At 42.7% G+C, this 18287-nt stretch overlaps 1 protein-coding gene across 2 annotated transcripts; it reads left to right on the forward strand.

Moving 5' to 3' along the window:
* The first annotated feature begins 14412 nt into the window (after positions 1 to 14412).
* Positions 14413 to 17628, forward strand: LOC129337014 (uncharacterized). Of its 2 annotated transcripts, XM_054990459.1 has the most exons (4): positions 14413 to 14964; positions 15213 to 15516; positions 16794 to 16859; positions 16954 to 17628. In XM_054990459.1, exons 2-4 carry the CDS (start codon positions 15441 to 15443, stop codon positions 17448 to 17450), a joined length of 639 nt encoding a protein of 212 aa, XP_054846434.1. In that variant the 5' UTR covers positions 14413 to 14964; positions 15213 to 15440; the 3' UTR covers positions 17451 to 17628. The 2 variants fall into 2 exon arrangements, with proteins under 2 accessions (XP_054846434.1, XP_054846435.1); XM_054990460.1 differs by lacking the exon at positions 14413 to 14964 and having other exon boundaries at positions 15203 to 15516.
* The last annotated feature ends 659 nt before the right edge of the window (positions 17629 to 18287 follow it).

Below are 18287 nucleotides of genomic sequence, written 5' to 3' on the forward strand. Positions count from 1 at the left end.
CTTTCAGAAAATATCTCTGCAGTGCAAATCACCATCACTCAGCCCCAACCAAATCTGTGGATTTTAATGTGATGTGGGCCAGGAACGAAAATTAAATGATCTTGACAACTGAGCATTTTCTAATCTTGTACCTTGAATTCTATGATTATTTCTCTCTTTTCTTTTTTAAAAATTCATGCAACTTTATTAACCAATTTTTAAAGAGTAAAAAATACAAAAATGTTACTATATTTTCCTGTGTGTTTTCTTACTCTTTAAAAACTGACTTATTCTTACTTTTTTTTGTTAGGTCAAAAGATAACTTGTATTTCTTTGTGCTTTGATTGTGGGCTTTCAATTAAAAGTCAATGTTCAAATATAGCAAGACTTGCTGTGCATATTTAGTGCCCAAATAATCATGTTAAATTCTGTTGTCAGGGGCCTGAGCTGAATAAACCAATCCAGCTATATGGATTATTCAAGAAACATAGATACCACTGGTAGTAAATGACTTTTTTTTAATGTCCGTTCTAAGGAAGAGGTTTGGAGCACCCAAAGCTTGGATGGTGTTTTTTCTGTCATTTTTTGTTGGTTCTAATAAAAAAGTATTGTGTAGATTGTGTTTTGTATTTTGATTTCTAATTCTACATTCTGTGCAGTATGCTGAACCAGGCAATTTGCTTTTCACTATCATTTAATTTTGTATTCCTAGCCCTATTGCAATAGTTTGAGATTCAGTTTTCTATTCCTAGTTCTATTGCATTATTTGTTGGTATTGCTCATTGGAGAAAGATTGATACCATCGGAGGTAAAACTTTTGCCACCTGCTCTGCTCCTCCCTTCCTACCCTATAAGCTTAAATAGAGCTGCCTCCTGGAAAGAAAGAAGAACCTAGAGAGAGACTTGCCATCAGAGGAAGAGCTGTTTCCATCTGTTCCCTTTCCCTCCTCTGAGGATTAGTTTGCTGTTGCCAGGTATAATTGTATTTATGATCTTTTTGGTCATATTGTAAACTGCTTTGAGTCCACAGTCAATGGAGAAAAGCTGAGTAAAAGTATCCAAACAAGCAAGCAATATCTGATACTGCATGCAGTGCCGGATCCAGGCACACGGGCGCCCGGGGCAAACCTTGCCCGGGTGCTCCATGCGCACGCAGCACGCACACTCCTGGAGCTGTGTGATGATGTCACTTTTGTGATGTCATCACGCAGGGTGGGAGCCATGCACGCCTGCGTGGCAAGCCGGCCGCTCCAGCGCCCGGTGAGCCATGGAACTGGCGGCGGAGCAGGTGTGCGCTGGGGGGGGGGGCTGGCTGGCTTGCCACGCATGCAGGACCTCCCAGCCCTGTGCTCAGCTACCCACTCAGCAAGCCAGCTGCCCTAGCGCACGCTCTCACTGCCAACAGCTCCACAGCTCACCAGGTGCTGGGGTGGCCGGCTTGCCGCTTGGCCAGCTGAGTGCAGGGCTAGAATGCCCTCCACACAGTTAGCGTGCCCCACTGCCCTGTGCCGCCAGCCGGCCCAGCACATGGTGAGCCATGGAGCTGGCGGTGGCGAGGACGTGCGCTGGGGCAGCTGGCTTGCCACGCTGGTGGCTGAGCGCAGGACTGGGAGGTCCTGCGCACACGGCAAGCCAGCCAGCCGCCCCATCGGCAGGGCTGGTGAGGGTCTCTCAACCCTGCTCTCAGCCTCCTGGGCAGCTGGCAGTCGCACCCGGCGCCCCCTCTTTGGCAGTGCCGGGGGCAGGCTACCTCCCCTGCCCCCCTTCAATCCAGCCCTGACTGCATGTTCACACCGTTGCTTGCATTTTCATTCCATTTTGTACTCCTAATTTTAATGTATTGTTCATTCAATGTCCAGTACTATATGATGATTTTTTTTCCTCTTTCTGTATGCAAACTAAGCCAGCATAATGTAATGGTTAGAGTGTTAGGATCTGAGACACTCCGGTTCAAATCTCCAACCTGCCATGGGAGCTTGCTGATGACCTAAGCTTCTTCACAGGATTACTGTAAGGGTAAAATGGAGGACAGGAGACAAGCATAAATTGCTTTGGGTCCTTTGCTTTGAGGAGAAAGGTGTGGTATAGGTAAGTAAAAAAGTAAGCAAGTAAAATAACCTCTGTAAATGTGGATTTTCCGGGCTGTATAGCTGTGGTCTTGGCATTGTAGTTCCTGACGTTTTGCCAGCTGCTGTGGCTGGCATCTTCAGAGGTGTAGCACCAAAAGACAGAGATCTCTCAGCGTCACAGTGTGGAGAAGATGTTGGCAGGTAATTTATATCTACTCAGGAAAGTGGGTTTGGGCTGAGTCATCCTGTAGGAGTTTCCCAGGGTGTGGAATGCTAATTTACCTCTGTAAATCTCCATAAAAGCCAAGAGGTTAGTTTTGAGCAAGTTTTTAGGTCATGCTCTTGTACTAGAGAATAGGATAACACAAACAATACAACTGTAGAATGTGAAAAGCAAACATGAAGGAAACTTAATCTACCTTGAAACAACAGGTGCCTCTTATTAGTATTACCATTAGAGCAAAACATTTGATGAAAGTCTCTGCAGGCATGCCTTGACAAGAAAATAATTTTTAAAAGTACTACACTGTGTTTCACACATTTGGAGCTAACTAAGTCAGAATCAAATAAATTGTTGAATACTAGAGTATCCCATTTAGAAAATGGAAGTCTTAAAATCTGAATTCTTCAGAAAACTATAGTATGGGATGAGAAGATATATAATGTAAAAGCTCGAATGCAATCCTTAGAAGGGAAATGAGCAATCTCTGATGTTCATAAGAAGGAAATTAATAAAATGGTTTATAGGCAAAATTACTTAGGATCCCCAAGATCTAAAGAAACCACAAAAATGAAAAGACAAATAGATACAATCTCAAAAATGAAGCTTTAAGATATCAGCTATCTGAAAGTGCAGCTGTTGCAGATTATCTGTAGTATTCACTATGGTGCCAAATCCTTTGAAGAAACCAGCTCTCCCTTTAGCATGCAGTTACAAACAAATGAGGTGGTGACTAGTTCCCATTAATCTTCTATGTATCATTGTAAGACCCAGATCTATGCCTAGACACTTTGGAAAATGCACCCTGAGCACCATTAATGTAGGTATTCTTTGAACTCTATTACATTAATAAATCTCAGAATATACAGCCAAAGAGCGTATATTATCAACTCTACTACAGAATGAACACACTTGCAAGTGCCAGGAAGGCCTATCACACCCAGTGGTCAGTACAGGTCCCACCTCACAGTGCAGTTGTTATTGTGCTTTGACTCCTGTTTGTTTTGTCCTAATGGTTGGTCAGTTGAATGGCTTTGGTAACATCAAACTTACATTGCAATTGCACACAAGCACAAACACTTGGGAGTAAGCCCCATTGAACTCAGTTCGACTTACTTTCATGAACAGAATCAGGGTTTGCAGATCAAGAAAGGGGTGAGAGACAATGTTGTGTAGTGGCTAGAGTGATGGACTGGGATCTGGGAGATCCACATTCAATTCCCCACTCAGTCTGCCATGGAAGCTCGCTAGGTGACCTTAGGCCACCTTAGACCTCTCAGCCTAACCTAACTCACAGGGTTGTTGAAAGGGAAAAATAGAGATGAAGATGGTGTAAGCTACTTTGGTTCCCCAGTGGGGAGAAAGGTAAGATATAAATGAAGTAAAATAAAATAATGGGTTGGATGCAGCCAACTTTCTATCTCAGTCTTACCCACTTCCCCTCCTTATTACACAGCCTCTGCCCCACATGACTCTTGTCAATGTAGGTCTACCCCATAATTAATCAGTTCAGTTCAGTTGTGTTTATTGTCTTAGCCATAGGCCATAACAATTCAAACAAGAAAACAGTAAAAAAAAAAAAAAGCACGACAATATATAACAATTGAGTAAACATGGACACCATAATTAATCCTAGAATAGCATTATAGGTGGTCAAAGGGGTTCATCTCCTTCCTTTATCACCTATGGAAATGCTTGTTGGATCCAACCACTTATTAATTTATGGAACTGTAGTATGCAATGTTATATGCAGCAATGTAACTGCAGTGGAGACTAGAAAAGGTGGGACAGGAACTCTGTGAGAATAACTGAAGGGGTCCTAGAACCAAGATTTACCCCCTCTTCTAAGCCAGGACATGAACCTAGAAAAAAAATTGATCAAATGGTAGAAATAATAGTTCATGGCCAAGTAAGTCTCAGTTACTTCCAGAACATAATCAGTTCTTGTTAAGTGTACTGCCCCAAGATCACTTCAAGGTCTATCCCAAGAATCAATTACATGTAAAGCATATAGTTCTTTGATAGAACTACAGTCATTTAGATTTTCTTGCTAGTTGAAATTTCATACAATTTAAACAAGATTTCATATTTTCAATATAACTCTGATAAAATGTAAAATGGAAGCCAATGATTTTCACTGCAAATATAGTTTCTCCACCATTATCTTGCCCCAAACCACAACTCCAGTTAAAATAATCCGGTTAACTCGAGTTAAAAGCAGAGAACAGGGAGCTCTCTTCAGTGTTCACAAATCAAAACAAATACTTAATGAAGATTATAAATACCATTTTCTATTAAATGCTCTTTGGCATCTCTGGGGTTGGCTCTACATGGAGATTTTGTTTGAGATTTGGCACTGGCAGAGTCTTTGTTGCAGCAGGGGGTGGATGGGTGGGCATCACCAGTACATCATCCCTTTCTCCTTGTCTGTGCTGCCTCCACTTCTCTAGCTTCTGGTGAGTAAATTAAAGTTTCTATTGCAAATAGCAGAGGGATGTACTGAAGATAATCTGGGCTAGGCTGTTCTGGTCCCCTTCATTTTGGGGCACTGCAACTCCCATGGTCACCTAAAGCTAGTGGCCAATTTTGAAATTCCTAGCTTCATTTTTGGATGAATTATGCCTGCTACAGAGAGACAGACACATCCTTTCATTATAATAGATTCTTATCCATCTCAAGATAAAAGCCATAGCAGGATCACAACAGGCCTATATTAGCTATAAAGCTAAGCCATTTTGTTAGACAAGCTCTTTACAAAAATCAGCTAAAAGTAGCATTTGCTTAGAAAGCTTAATCTCTTCTAACAGGCCCTTTGGAAGGACTAAAGAACTATCATTCTTTTCAAGGCATAGCTGTGGGCCATACCTTTTGTGGCAGGAACTCTAGTTCTGACACTCATGATGACCCAAATACATAAGGATCATGTCTGATATGAAAGGAACACACACATACACAGTCCCTCTAATAGTCCCTCTTTTCATAACTGGGTGCCTCATTATTTCCCTATCAATGCTTATATATATACATTAAAGAGGACTGTGTAATTTTCACATGCATCTTTCCTTCATATATGATGTGCATTCTCTACAGTTTATTCATACATTCATTTTTAAAAATTGCTATACCACTTTTATGCCATGTATATATATATCTCACCTGAAAAACAACAGCGCACTAGATCGAGATCCCCCAGGAAGGGTAATATTTCCATAAACCACAGAACAGGCTTTCTACCTAGATTTCACTGGCCTAATTGCAGAAGGTGGGGGAACTTCCAGAGATGATGTCACCACCAGTACTGTGGCCCAAGTACAAAATTTCTGTCAGAAGAAGTGTGGCCAACAACCTGGAGGAAAAATGCCCTGCCCTCCTTAACAGAGGTTTAATAGGTTGTTATTTTACCAGCTGACCTTATTTACCTCCAAGCCATGAAAAGCTTCACCTGCCCATTTCCACACACTGAATCTCTACTAAAGGAGCAGGGCATTTTTTCCTGCAGGTTGTTTCTCCAGGATAGATACAGGTGAGTCAGTCATGGACCACTGATATGTCTGAATTGAAACAAACGCACCCAAGCGTTTGTTACACCTTTCTAGCTGTTTTATATTCATTCAGTTTGTGAATATATTTAGATCCCACTTCTTTAGAGCCAGAGGAGGGACCTCTCTTCTTGATCAGGCTTCCATGCTATGGTAACATCAAGGCTTGACTATTGAAATGCTCTATACATTGGCCTCCCATCTAAGCTAACTAGGAGGATCTAATTAGTGCAAAATGCTGCAGCTCAATTGTGATCAGAAGTGAGCAGGAGCATGAACATCAACACTCCCATCCTACAGTCACTCCACTGGCTACCCATCATTTACTGTGCTCAGTTCAAGGTATTAGTTATTACATACAACGTCATTCACGGCTTTGGTCCAGCATACCTATGGCACCGCCTCCCTCCCTATGTTCCTGCACAGCTGTCTTGCTCATCTGAACAGGGTCTCCTGCAGGTACCAGGCTACACACAGGTGAAGTCAGCAATAGAGATGGGTACGAACAGCAATACGAACAAAAAAAAGCCATGAACAGCCCAATCCGCTGTACATGAGCAAGCTGTTCATGAGGTTCCATTCGCAGCTAATATGTGTTCATTCCAAGCCCTGTTCATGGTGTTTGTCAGCTGTTTGTAAAGCCAGACGGTCTGGCACCTTTCAATTTATTCCCTTGGCAACTTAGGTATGGACTGTCTGAACTCCTTCTGGCTTTCCTTCTGGCTTGTAACTCCTCAAAGTAGCTTCCAGGAGACAGTTCCGTTTTTTCCACTGTGAAGAGAAAATGACAGAAATGGGAGAGACCCATGGATCATGGCTTTCCCAGGGTCCAATCTCTCTGAAACTTGGGGGGGGGGGTCTTCAGAGGACAGTGAGGACTATGTCCCCTGCAAATTTGGTGGGTATTGGACATTGGGAAGGTCAGTTTGTAACCCCTCAAAATAGGTTACAAACAGTCCAGTTTTTTTCCACTGTGAAGAGAAAATGACAGGAAAGAGGGAGACCCATGGATCATGCCTTTCCTGACTCAAGTTCAGCTAAGTCCTAAGGGAGCCATTCTGTTTCCCATGAACCTCCAACTATGAACATGTTCATGAACAGGTCACGGTCGTCAATGTTCGTGAATCCTTTTTTGTGGATGGCAACAAACAACAAACATTGTGTTCATTTTTTAATCTGTTCATGCCCATCTCTAGTCAGCAGCAGCCCATACAAGGGCTTTCTCTATGGTGGCCCCTATCCTGTAGAATGACCTGCCTGAGGAAGTCAGAAGAGCCCCGACTCTCCTGGCTGTCCATAAACGATGCAAAACCGAACTATTCAAAAAGGTTTTTTACTCAAATGGGAGGGCTATATTGTAGCAATGGGGTCTCAGATGCTTCACTAAAGAGATGGAGATCATAGACTTCATCACTATTTTTGCTTTATATATTATCTGCTGCTTTAAATATGTACTCCTATGTACAACCAGCGCTCCATGTTGTCTAATGTTAGTCCTAGAATTATGTTTTGCTCCAGTAGTTTTTCTACTCTGTCTTGGATCCTTGCTAATGCTATGTCTTTTAAACTTGTATCTGTTTACCTTATGGTATTGTATTGAAATGTACTTGATACTGATTGTATTAACCACATACTGTGTAATCTGCCTTAAGTCTCAGTGAGAAAGGCAGACTATAAATGACGTAAATAAATAAATAAATAAAGGTGCCTTCCAATTAGGCAGGGATGTTTATCAGGGGAAGCAAAGGTCTGCTATCCTCCACTATGTGAACAATAATGTATGGTAGTTGTTTTCAAACTTTTTCAAGTGGGACTTTTTCTAAATTTAATCTACCTTTTGAGAAGTTGCCACTGGCTTGGGTCCAGGAGTCAACAGGCATAGAATATATGCTGCTGCTTGTAATATTGCTGGCATGGAGCAAGGTGATGCCCAGCAAGCTGGCTTTCACCACTGGTCAGGATTTTGCTTGAATCTGGACATAGGCTTTGCAGACATTGGGGGAGTGGGTGGGATAGACACAGAATATGTACTGGTGGAATGAACAGTGCCACTGGGAGAAGGAGGATGGGAAAAGGGAATGCAGTACCTTTCCCCTCTTTTCTCCTTTTCCCCAATGCAAGGTAGTGGAGCCTGGAGCCCCTTCATACAGTTCAAGAACGTGAACCTTATGATTTATCTGCAAGAGAATTGCCACCCATTTTTAGTTATGTTCCATGGTTTGATATCCTCTGATATAAGAAAATGAACCAGGCAAACTGAATGAAACAAATTTCATCAAGATCCAAACCCTCTCCAAATTCCCCTTTTATTCCTTGTTTATTTGATGAGTTCGTTAAAACCTAGGTCAAGCCAATTGAGGTTACAACACAATTCTAAGGCTGATGGGAGATTATTTGAATAAGGTAGTATCTTAGGCGTTTAGTCAGCAGCACTAGTAAACAAGGACAGCCTATCGGAGTATAACTTTTTTAATGCCTCTGGACACGTCTTTTCACCATGGGACTGGAATGTGATGCCCTTAATCTGTTAGAGAAAGATATTAAAATAAGGAAAAATATATTAAATGTCTAGGAAATATATTCACCAAGAAAGTCCTCAGGACATTGTAAATGAGAAAAAAAAAACTCCAAACCCACAACATTATTAGAATGACAGATTTAAAAAATAATCACATTGTAGCTAATGGCAATAATAACATTTAAAACATTAGTAATCTAGCTCCAAAGCCTTAAACATTTATAAAAGAGGTTTTAGCTAGCTTTTCTAAATCTTTGTGAATATAGAATTCATGTGAATGAGGACAATGGACCCCCACCCACATGGTTCCAGTGGTCACATAAGCAGTGTGGTATCACAGCACTTTGAGTAGGCCTAAATTGACTGCAGTACAAGTACTCTAATATTTTCCCACTCCCATCTAATGGGTTATTATAATACCAGAATGTCTATTACAAGGGCTGCTCTAAGAATATATGTACTGTAAAAACAGTGGAGATATTTGAAACTGATTTCACTGGGTGTGAAGATCTGAGAAGTTTCTGTTTCTTTTTGTAGCAATGCTAGGAAAGTGTTTGCTGTATAGATTCTTTCCACATTGCCAGGAATTTGACATTTCCAGTTGTTACTTCATCAGCTTTGTCAAAAGGTGCGAAAGTTACAAGCCTGAAACTCAAACTCTTTTTAGCAAATTGCTTTTGGCTTGTAAAACCAACTTGTAAAACACATCTGCAATTTAACCAACAATTGATTTCTGCTCTCTCTTGTACAAGACAGAACTTTGAAGTTGGAATTTAGGGTTGATTCCCCCCCCCCAACTGTTCCTACCCGGAGGGTATTATATTCCAGGCTGACTTTGTGGACCTGAGGGGAGGGATCACAGTCCGTTGCACCTCATGCCCAGTTTTCTCCTGAACATGGCTATTTTTCTTGTCTCTCTGATCTCTGTCTTGGAATTAGAACTCATTAAGAAACTTAACAACTAAATAAAAAAAATTATCACTACCTCTGATCCTGCCTTATGGATTTTCTTACTCATTATAATTTCTAATAGTTCAACAGGACCCACAATTTTAATTTGCTCTTCTAAACATGTTGTACCATACTATAACCCTTTACTGATGGCAGTTATGCTTCTTCCTCAATTATTTGTTGTTTATCCTACTTAATTATATTTTGATAATCTACACCCCATTATGTGTAACAGCTTAATTCAAGCATTAATGATTACTTGCAAGGCTAATTTTATTTTTCCTTGTACTCCAAGCACCTACTTTTCTCCTTGTCCTATTTCTTCATTTTCCAACCTCACTACAGCTTGTAATATGAGAAAACAGGAAGAGGAGAAAAGTAAGTGACTATTATAAAGAATACTTCTAAAATCATTTATTTGAAAATTCTGAACATTTCAAGTAGTCCACCCAAAATGGAAAAGAATGTGGACTCAGCTTGAAAAGACTCATAGGACTGTGGATCCAACTGAAGATTTTACTTTTAACTGGCTCTGAGGCATGTGGGAAATGGGAATAAACCAAACAGCTTCAATATTAAATACTTTTCCAAAAACAACTATTCGATATTTTGATTCTTTAAAAAAGGGAGGGGGGCTTGAGGGAGACAAAAGCCAAAAATACAGTCTGGCGAACATTGTGACTGGGGTGGGATTGTTGGAGATTTTACTTACATTTGTTTTTGTGTGTTAAAACAGTGTCCAAGCAGCGTTAAAAACTCTATTTGTGTAATAGCTGGCATGTGGATAGTCTCAACTCCCAAATCATCTATGCTTACCTCTCATCCCCCTGGACTGCCTGTCCTGAAGCAAAATGGAGAAACGGGAACTTTATTCACACAGAAGGTTTCTTAGAAACTTATTTGTGGAACTTTCAGAGTAAAGACACGATGACTGGGGGGGGGGGCTGGTTCTCTAACTTACCAGGCGAATTCCTGGCGGGCCCCAGGGCCGAATCAAATGGCTCCTGTGGATCTACAGTGGTTGCTATAGCCACTCCTGTCCAGGTCTAAAATGACAGGGCCTTGTAGCACTGCAGGGGCCTCCTGGCTTAGCTTGCCCCTGGGCTGTCGTTACACCCCAGTCTGCTCACCATAGTGAAAGAGGGAAGAGGACATTTTAATGGGGCACAAGAGGAAAGTGTGATCTGAATGATGGTTCAAGTGTGTTTAGCCACATTGTAAATACCGGAGCTGTAAAGAGCACATAAAAGAGAAGCCAAGCTAATTTTGCTTTGATGTAGAAACAAGAGCTTAGAGTTATGGGGTTCTTCCTGTGGCTTGATTCTAGAGCAGCATAGAAGGCTTTGCCGATTCCAGCTCAATGCTCATTCGTTTTCTACCATATTTTCCTACTGTGAGGTGATGGATTTAATGGTAATGCATCTATGATAACTGGCTCATATAATCAGTCATCATGAGTAGCTAGCTACTATTCACAGTGTTATGATCGTGAACATTAAACCCTGTAAACACTGGAACACATTATGCAGACTAAACACATACATTTGATTCACAAGCTGTTTTTGGCATAATTTAATCAGTTGTTTGGTGGTTGGTATGGCAGTGTCATATTTTTAGTTTCATGGCTATGTACTTGAAACTCATAATATAGGATCAACAGCATATCTTCCTACAGCTAGGGCACCCAAACCTCCTGGTCAGGGAGGCAAGAAAGCAGCAACTGCTGTCTTCCCTCCTGTACAGCAGTGAGGTGAGGCAGTGCCCACCTTCCTCTTCCTGTGTACAGTGACAATGACACAAGGTGCAGAGGGCTCCTCATTGTTCCCAGTACATAAAGCTGTGAGAGAAGCACAAAGGGGAAGCAACAAAGGGAAGAGGAAGAGGGCCAGGACTCTGCAAGGGAAGGTGGATCAGGTTTGGATTTGCTCCTTTGATGGAAAGAGGAAAGGAATAGGCTCCCTGCCAGTCCTGCCAGCCTCCCACTGGGACCAGGGACACCTCCTACTTGCTGCAGCAGGCTCTAAAGCCATGGCTGAACTAGTGGACAGGCAGGGGCAACAGGGCTGGTTGCTCTGCTCCACCTCTGGCATCTTAGGGCCAAGCTACACATGACAAATGACACTTGAAAAGCAAGTGTATTTCTCCCTGTTCACTTGCCGTCCACTCAATCCACTTGCCGTTCAAGTGTCATTCGTCATGTGTAGCTTGGCCCCTAGGCAATCACCAGGATTTGCTAGGGGATGGGTTGGCCTTACCTGGTTATTGCAGGGTTGAGTAAGTGTATCCCTACATCGATTGATTTCTTATTTATTTATTTATATTCCGCCTTTTTCACTGAGACTCAAGGCGGATTACATAGTGTGAGATTTGTACAATTAGTGGCAAGGACAAGGGCAGGCATTTCCATACAGTGTCAAGAACATTTTCATAAACATTGTCACGGGGTAAAAGAACATACGTTTACAAAGATATAGTATTAGCAAGGATCCAGTATGGGGTTGAGGAATTGCTGAAACAGCACATAATCAATTCTAGGACTTAAACTGAACAACATAAAGCACAGGTAGGATATAGGAGTACATATTTAAAGCAACAGATAATATGTTAGGCAACATAATGGTGAAGTCTATGGTTCCTAACTCATTAGGGAAACATCTGGGATCCCTTTCCTACAATACCACCCTCTTAGCTGAGAAAAAAGGCCTTTTTGAATAATTCAGTTTTGCATTGTTTGCGGAAAGCCAGGAGGGTGGGGGCTCTCCTGACCTCCTCAGGCAGGCCATTCCATAGGGTAGGGGGCACCACAGAGAAAGCCCATGTACGGGCTGCTGTTGATTTCTCCCATTTACAGGCTGACACCTGCAAGAGACCCTGTTCAGATGAGCGAAGCTGCCGTGGAGGGATATAGGGAGAGAGGTGGTCCCAAAGGTGTGCTAGACCAAGGCCATGAAGGGCTTTGTATGTAAGAACCACTACCTTGAACTGAGCATGGTAACTCATAGGTAGCCAATGGAGTGACTATAGGATGAGAGTGATGTTCTATCTCATTTGTCCTATCAATTTCTAAGGCAGATTACAGAAAGGGAAAACTGAAAAAAGAATAAAATCACAATTGCATATGTCCTCAGCATTTGGTATTCAGATATTATTGTAAGGTTAACTGAATTTTAGTTTCTGAGGATGAGTGCCTCCCCAGTTCCCTCCACCCCTAGAGAACCAGCTTAAATGCAAAAGAGGTTTATGGGAGGAATATATATATAAATTGAACTGTCCAGCAGTCTGCTTTTGGGCCTGGTATGGAGAGGCCTCACCTCAAATTGTCTCTCCTGTAAAATGAGTTAACGGACAAGTTCTCAAAGCCTTTTCAGCTGCAGTGGAGAGAAGAAACCTTGGCTTTTGAAAACAAAAGCATAGATGTACCAAAGGCCCACAAGAACTTTTGTACTCCTTGCTGTTGGTCATGCATTTTGTTCAATGGCTTAAATTACTGGGCAGGCAGACTTTAACTATATAACTCATCACATTTTCTAAAAAAATAACATTCAAAAGAATCAAATGCAAATGTGAATATTTCCTTTATATGTGCCATTCTGGGACTTTTATTTTGGTTTGTTTGCACTTCACCTTCTCCAAATCAAATGTTAACAGCCAACAGTTTAGAACTTACTTTTAGGAGAGAAAGCATGAGGGAAATTAAATTGGAATTAAAAAGCTAAACATAAATCCTATGAATATTAATAACGTCTTACTGAAACAGAAGTAAGCATTCAACCTGTGAAGCAGTCATCGGTTAGCACTGAAGGTAATTTAGCATCAATGATGACAGATAGGATATACCTTGAACTCTTACTGACCTCCCGATTGTGTGGGGAGTGGCTGCAGCATGAGCCCGATTTCCTGCAATGTCCTTTTATGACATATAGCTTACAATTCCTTGCCTAGTTCAGCCAACGGCTATTGACTACTGAATTTACTGTCTGTGGTGTGAAATAATACAGTGTGCTGCAGTATTGTATTTTTTTCCTGACATATTTATGGGATAGTAGTCTTCAAGCACAATTGGAGTTATATCCTTAGGAAAGTCTCAAATGGTTGTCACATACCCTGTTTTATTATTTAATCTAAATCCTGAGTCAATGCTGTTCTGCTTAGAATATATAGAGAGTGGTTCAAAACCCATAAAAGTATGATATGGAAAAAAAGGAGAGAGAAATCAAATGACTGAAGATGTATTCATAATTTTTAATTAACATCTTTTATTTGGATTACTACTAATGATATAATGTCAGATGTGCCAATTAAAGCTCTAATCCTAAGAGTGAATGCAGGGGTGGACTGGGATGTAAGACAGCCCAGGAGCAAGTCAGATGGAGTGGCCAGAGCTGCAGGTGCCCATTAGCTCACTTTGCCAGTGGCATCAACAATGGTGCATTTCGCACTCAGTTTTTAGATCGCGTTTGCACCTGTATTTCATCCCATGTTTCTGTGGATTTCACACTCAGGAAGGAGTCATGGAATGCCAATCCGCAGCATGTCAGTGGTTTCTCCGATTTTTCCTCCTGCGGACATACTGCGAAGTTAACGTTCATTCGCTGCAAAACGGCTCCCAGCCCGCAGTATGCTAGTGTGAAAGCGTTTGTCCCTTTTTTGCTTCCCTAACCCCCGATTGGACAGTCTGCCGGTCTAGCCACTCCCACCGGCCGCAGCTCTCAAAAATTTTATTCCGCCATTTTTTTTTCGGTTCAGTGGGGGCAGTAACGTTTATGCGTTTACTTCATTCCTGTCCTGACCTATTTTCCCTGACGCTCCGGTTGTGCTCTTTCCAATTAGCAGCCTTCCAGCACAGCCACAAATCCCACTTTCCCTTTTTTTTTTTTTGCTGAGGGGCATTGCTCGAGAACCGAAAATCGGGTCATTTGACCAAGGCGGACCAGTGAGAGCTCGAGCAATGCTTGGCGGGAGAGTCGTTCATGTCGTGATTGTGCGCACATGTTTTTTCCGACAATCAAACTCCCGATGGCCACAAAATCCCTTTTTTTTTCTCACCCTTTAAACTGAACATTTTAACATTTAAACGTTCATCACACAACAAAAACGACATCAGGAGAGGGTGTTGCGTGCTGCGAGACACGAAAATTGGGTCATGTGACCAAGCCGGACCACTGAGAGCTCGAGCACTGCTGGGCGGGAGAAGTTCATTCCTGGTCTATCTAACGGCTCAGATGGCGATGCAGAAAATGGCTGGACGAGGAGTGTCGTGGAGGGAGAGGGAGACACTGGATCTCATCGACTTCTGGGGAGAGGAGAAGGTCCAGGAGTCACTGTCAATGTGCCACAGAAACATAGACGTCTTCGAAAAGATCGCGGAGCAGATGGCGGCAAGAGGGCACAAGCGCACGGCTTTGGAATGTCGGACGAAGACCAAAGCGATGCGCCAAGAATACAAACGAGTGGTGGCACACAACTCCAAATCCGGAAATGCACCCACAACGTGCCCATATTATGCCCAGCTACATCGTATCTTCAGGGGCGATGCCAGCATCAGGCCACAACGGGTGGCCAGAAGCCTCTCCCTTCCGCGTGCCGACACTCCGAGACCAGTTCAATTTGAGGGGTCCGAGGAACTGTTTAGCCACCCGATGGTGACCCTGAATCTACAATCTGTGGATGTCACAGCAAACGATCAAGGTAAGTGTGTTTCCTGCTGTTGTGGGTCAAGCGGCAGAATCCTGGGGAGGGATGTGACCACTAGGCGAAACGTTATAACGTTACAGATAGACAATGCCCATTCTTCCTATGAACTTTGCCGGTGTCAGGCCCTTGCCAAAGCAATCTATCTGTGTTGGCACTTGTAATGGTGGGTGTGTGAAGAGGGGCCTAGGGTGGGGGGATGTGGTGGGTATGGATTTTTCAAGTGATCCTTTGCTCACCTGCAGATTTATTCCGTGAAAAACAACTCAAGCAGAAGCGACCCTGAAGTCACAGTAATCAACAAGTTTGGACATGCACCGGTGACATTAGATGTGTGGGAACCTGTTATCCTGTGACATCGTCAAGCCACTTGGGAGTTCACATCACTGGACAATACATGTTATTCTGACAAGAGTCTTCCATTCATACTCGCATCACTAATATCCAAACTTTCCTAAATATAACTTACGCTTATGTTTCTTCCAGGGGCTGCATCTGACCAGGAACAATTGATGGAAGCATGTGATGGGGGAGAGGTGGGAGAAGAAGGTAAGATCGAGTGCCATGATCCTGTTTGGCAGAGTGGACGGGGTGCATAAGGCAGAGACACCGTTGGCGTGAGGATTTCTGTTCTTTCTAGATAAAGGTGGTCTTAGAAGGGCATTAGGATCATACTGTCAATGAATTAACTTAATTGATTTGAATTACTTTGGATGATTGATTTAGAGGGCCTCCACAGTAGAGAAGACAGTCAGCTTAAAAATGATGTTTGCCAAAGTCATTACAGAAAGAAAGCCACAAAACTGTCTCTCGCTTGACGGTGCACGTGGGTGCGCCCAACATTCACAGTGGAAGGTTGGGCACCGACAAAGCACATAACTCAAGTTCTGCATTGTCAAAGAACATAATTGTTTTCTATTACCTTGCTCTTACTTGTATGCCACTTCAACTGTTCGAGCATTTAAAGTTGCCAGTCTCCAGAAGGGCTGGGAATCTTCCAGGAATTACGGCCAATCTCGGGACTGCAAAGGGGGTTTTCCCTGGGCACAATGGCATCTAAGTAGGACAGATTCTATGGCATAACATCGCATGCTGTGGCTGAGCTTCTGCCATGCACAGGCACTGCACCCAAATCTTTATGGATTTCGCAAACCAGAGCTGGCAACCACACATGAAGGTTTGGGAAAAGCAATAATTTCTTTGATCACATCACAGCCTCTATTTTTCAGAAAATAAACTGAAGGCGGAATTGGCTGCCTTGCCAGTCCCACCTTTTTGGGGGGGGGAAAAACCTGCTTTTTCATGATCAAAGAACTATTGCTTGGCCCAAACATCCATGTTTTATTGCTTGAATATATCTTGCATTGCCTTTGAGAACATGTGCGCTAACTTCGTGATGTTCCCTCTTCTGAGTGCGGATGGTGTCCCCGGAAACCACAAATGCTGGTTCATTGACATGTGAAGTGGCATAACCCCAAGTGCTGTCACTCATTATATTGCTTTCTGGGCTGGTGACATATCTTGAGGTTCTTAGACAGAGAAATGTCAGTCTCAAATTCTGTCTACAAGACTCTTTATCTGGAGATGCCAGGGATAGAATCTTGAACCTTTCACATGTACAGCATTAGCTATAATAATTTGGGCTGAATTGTGGCAGCATCCACACACTGTGAGACTCGCCTCCGCACTTGCCCTTTCAGTCCACCTCGCTCTAGTTTTGTCTGCTCTCACTGGCTGCCGCTTTCAACTAGAAAACCAGATTCAACCTCTGGCATCTCTATTCTGACACAATCATCAGAAAAAATTTTTCCTTTGAATTCCCACAGATTCGGACTTGACTCAGGTGGATGAAATCCCGGAGGAGCATGAGGACGGCGGTCGTCAAAATGTGGGTGAGTGTGCTTTTGCGGTCGTGATTCCTTCAACCCTTTCTAGAAACAAATTTCTCTCTTACAATCACACCAATTTCTCAATTCCTGGTTTCAGTCGCTGAAAATCAGCCCGTTGAAACCGCACCAAAAACCACGGCACAGATGTCGCCTGCATCTCGGCTAGAAAAGGCTAGAACCCGAAGCAGACGTGTGGCCTTGCTTAGCACCGTGGCAGAAAAGATGTTGTCTCAGGCAGAGAGAGAGGAGAACAACAATGCCAAGGAAAGAAAACAGACATTGACGGAGAGCCGAGAGTGGCGCATGCAATTTCTGGAAGCGGAGCAGAGAAGGCATGAGGACACTATGAGGGAGGCACAAGAAGACAGAAAGGCTTTCATTGAGGCGCAGCAGCAGAACTTTGAGGGCATCAACAGAGCGGTCAGTGCCTTAAGCTCCCTAACCGAAATTTTGCTGGGGGGAAACCGTGAGCAGAGTCACCAAGCCATGCCAGGACCATCATGTGGAAGGGGAAGTGTGCATAGATCTTCACAGGAGAACCCACCCAGAAAGAGGTGCCGTGTGATTAAACCCAGCAAGAAATTTGATTTGTGAAAAACCTTTGAAATGTGAAATATTACTCCTTTCTGGGGAAGTTGAGCAGGGCATGGGCCACGGCCAAATTCATTTCCCCTTTCCCTTTTTTCACTCTCCCACAAACCCGCTGAGAGTGTGGAATTGCCTGGATCAACCCATCACAGCCCCAGGGACACAAAATTGGAGGAGGGAAGAGGAGGAGAGGCAGGGGAAAAGAACAACTCAATTGCATTGAGTCATCAGAAAAGGGAGATTGTTTGGTCCCGGTCACTTCATGTGAAAGTTGACTTCGGCAATAAATAAACATTTCAGATAGGTTTCACAGTTTGATTGTGGATAGGTATTATTTGGTCTGAGAAATTTTAAAACATGACTACCATATTTATTGTGTGTGTTTTTTGAAAATTTTTTAATGTTAACTGCTATAACATAACCAAACTATTTATTGTTTGTGCCGTTTAAAACTTTTTACTGTTAATCATTAAAACATGATCACTGTTCCTTTGATTGATGGATTATTTTGTCCAGGTCATTCCTCAGCTTGCCGATATCCTCCTTGGTTTCCTGTCTCAAAATCCTCAGCTGCCTCTCAAGGCCGTCAATCCTCCTGTTGGTCTTTTTCACTGGGAAAATAAAAATCACAGTCACTGAAAGGTAGATCACTAACCATCACCTCCCATTGAACCCTGTCTTTGGAGGGTGTCCAGCACGGTAATTTGTAGTAGCTGGTTTTTTTGTCATGACAACTTTTGCCGAAATCAAACACCATTGCAGTGCAATCCTTTGACTGAAATGGCATGCGTCAGGGGAAATTTGTGGTTGTTCCTAAGGCAAGGAAAAAATTCTACTCTTCCC

The sequence above is a fragment of the Eublepharis macularius genome, chromosome 10 (genome assembly GCF_028583425.1).
Source record: "Eublepharis macularius isolate TG4126 chromosome 10, MPM_Emac_v1.0, whole genome shotgun sequence".
Taxonomy (NCBI): Eukaryota; Metazoa; Chordata; class Lepidosauria; order Squamata; family Eublepharidae; genus Eublepharis; species Eublepharis macularius.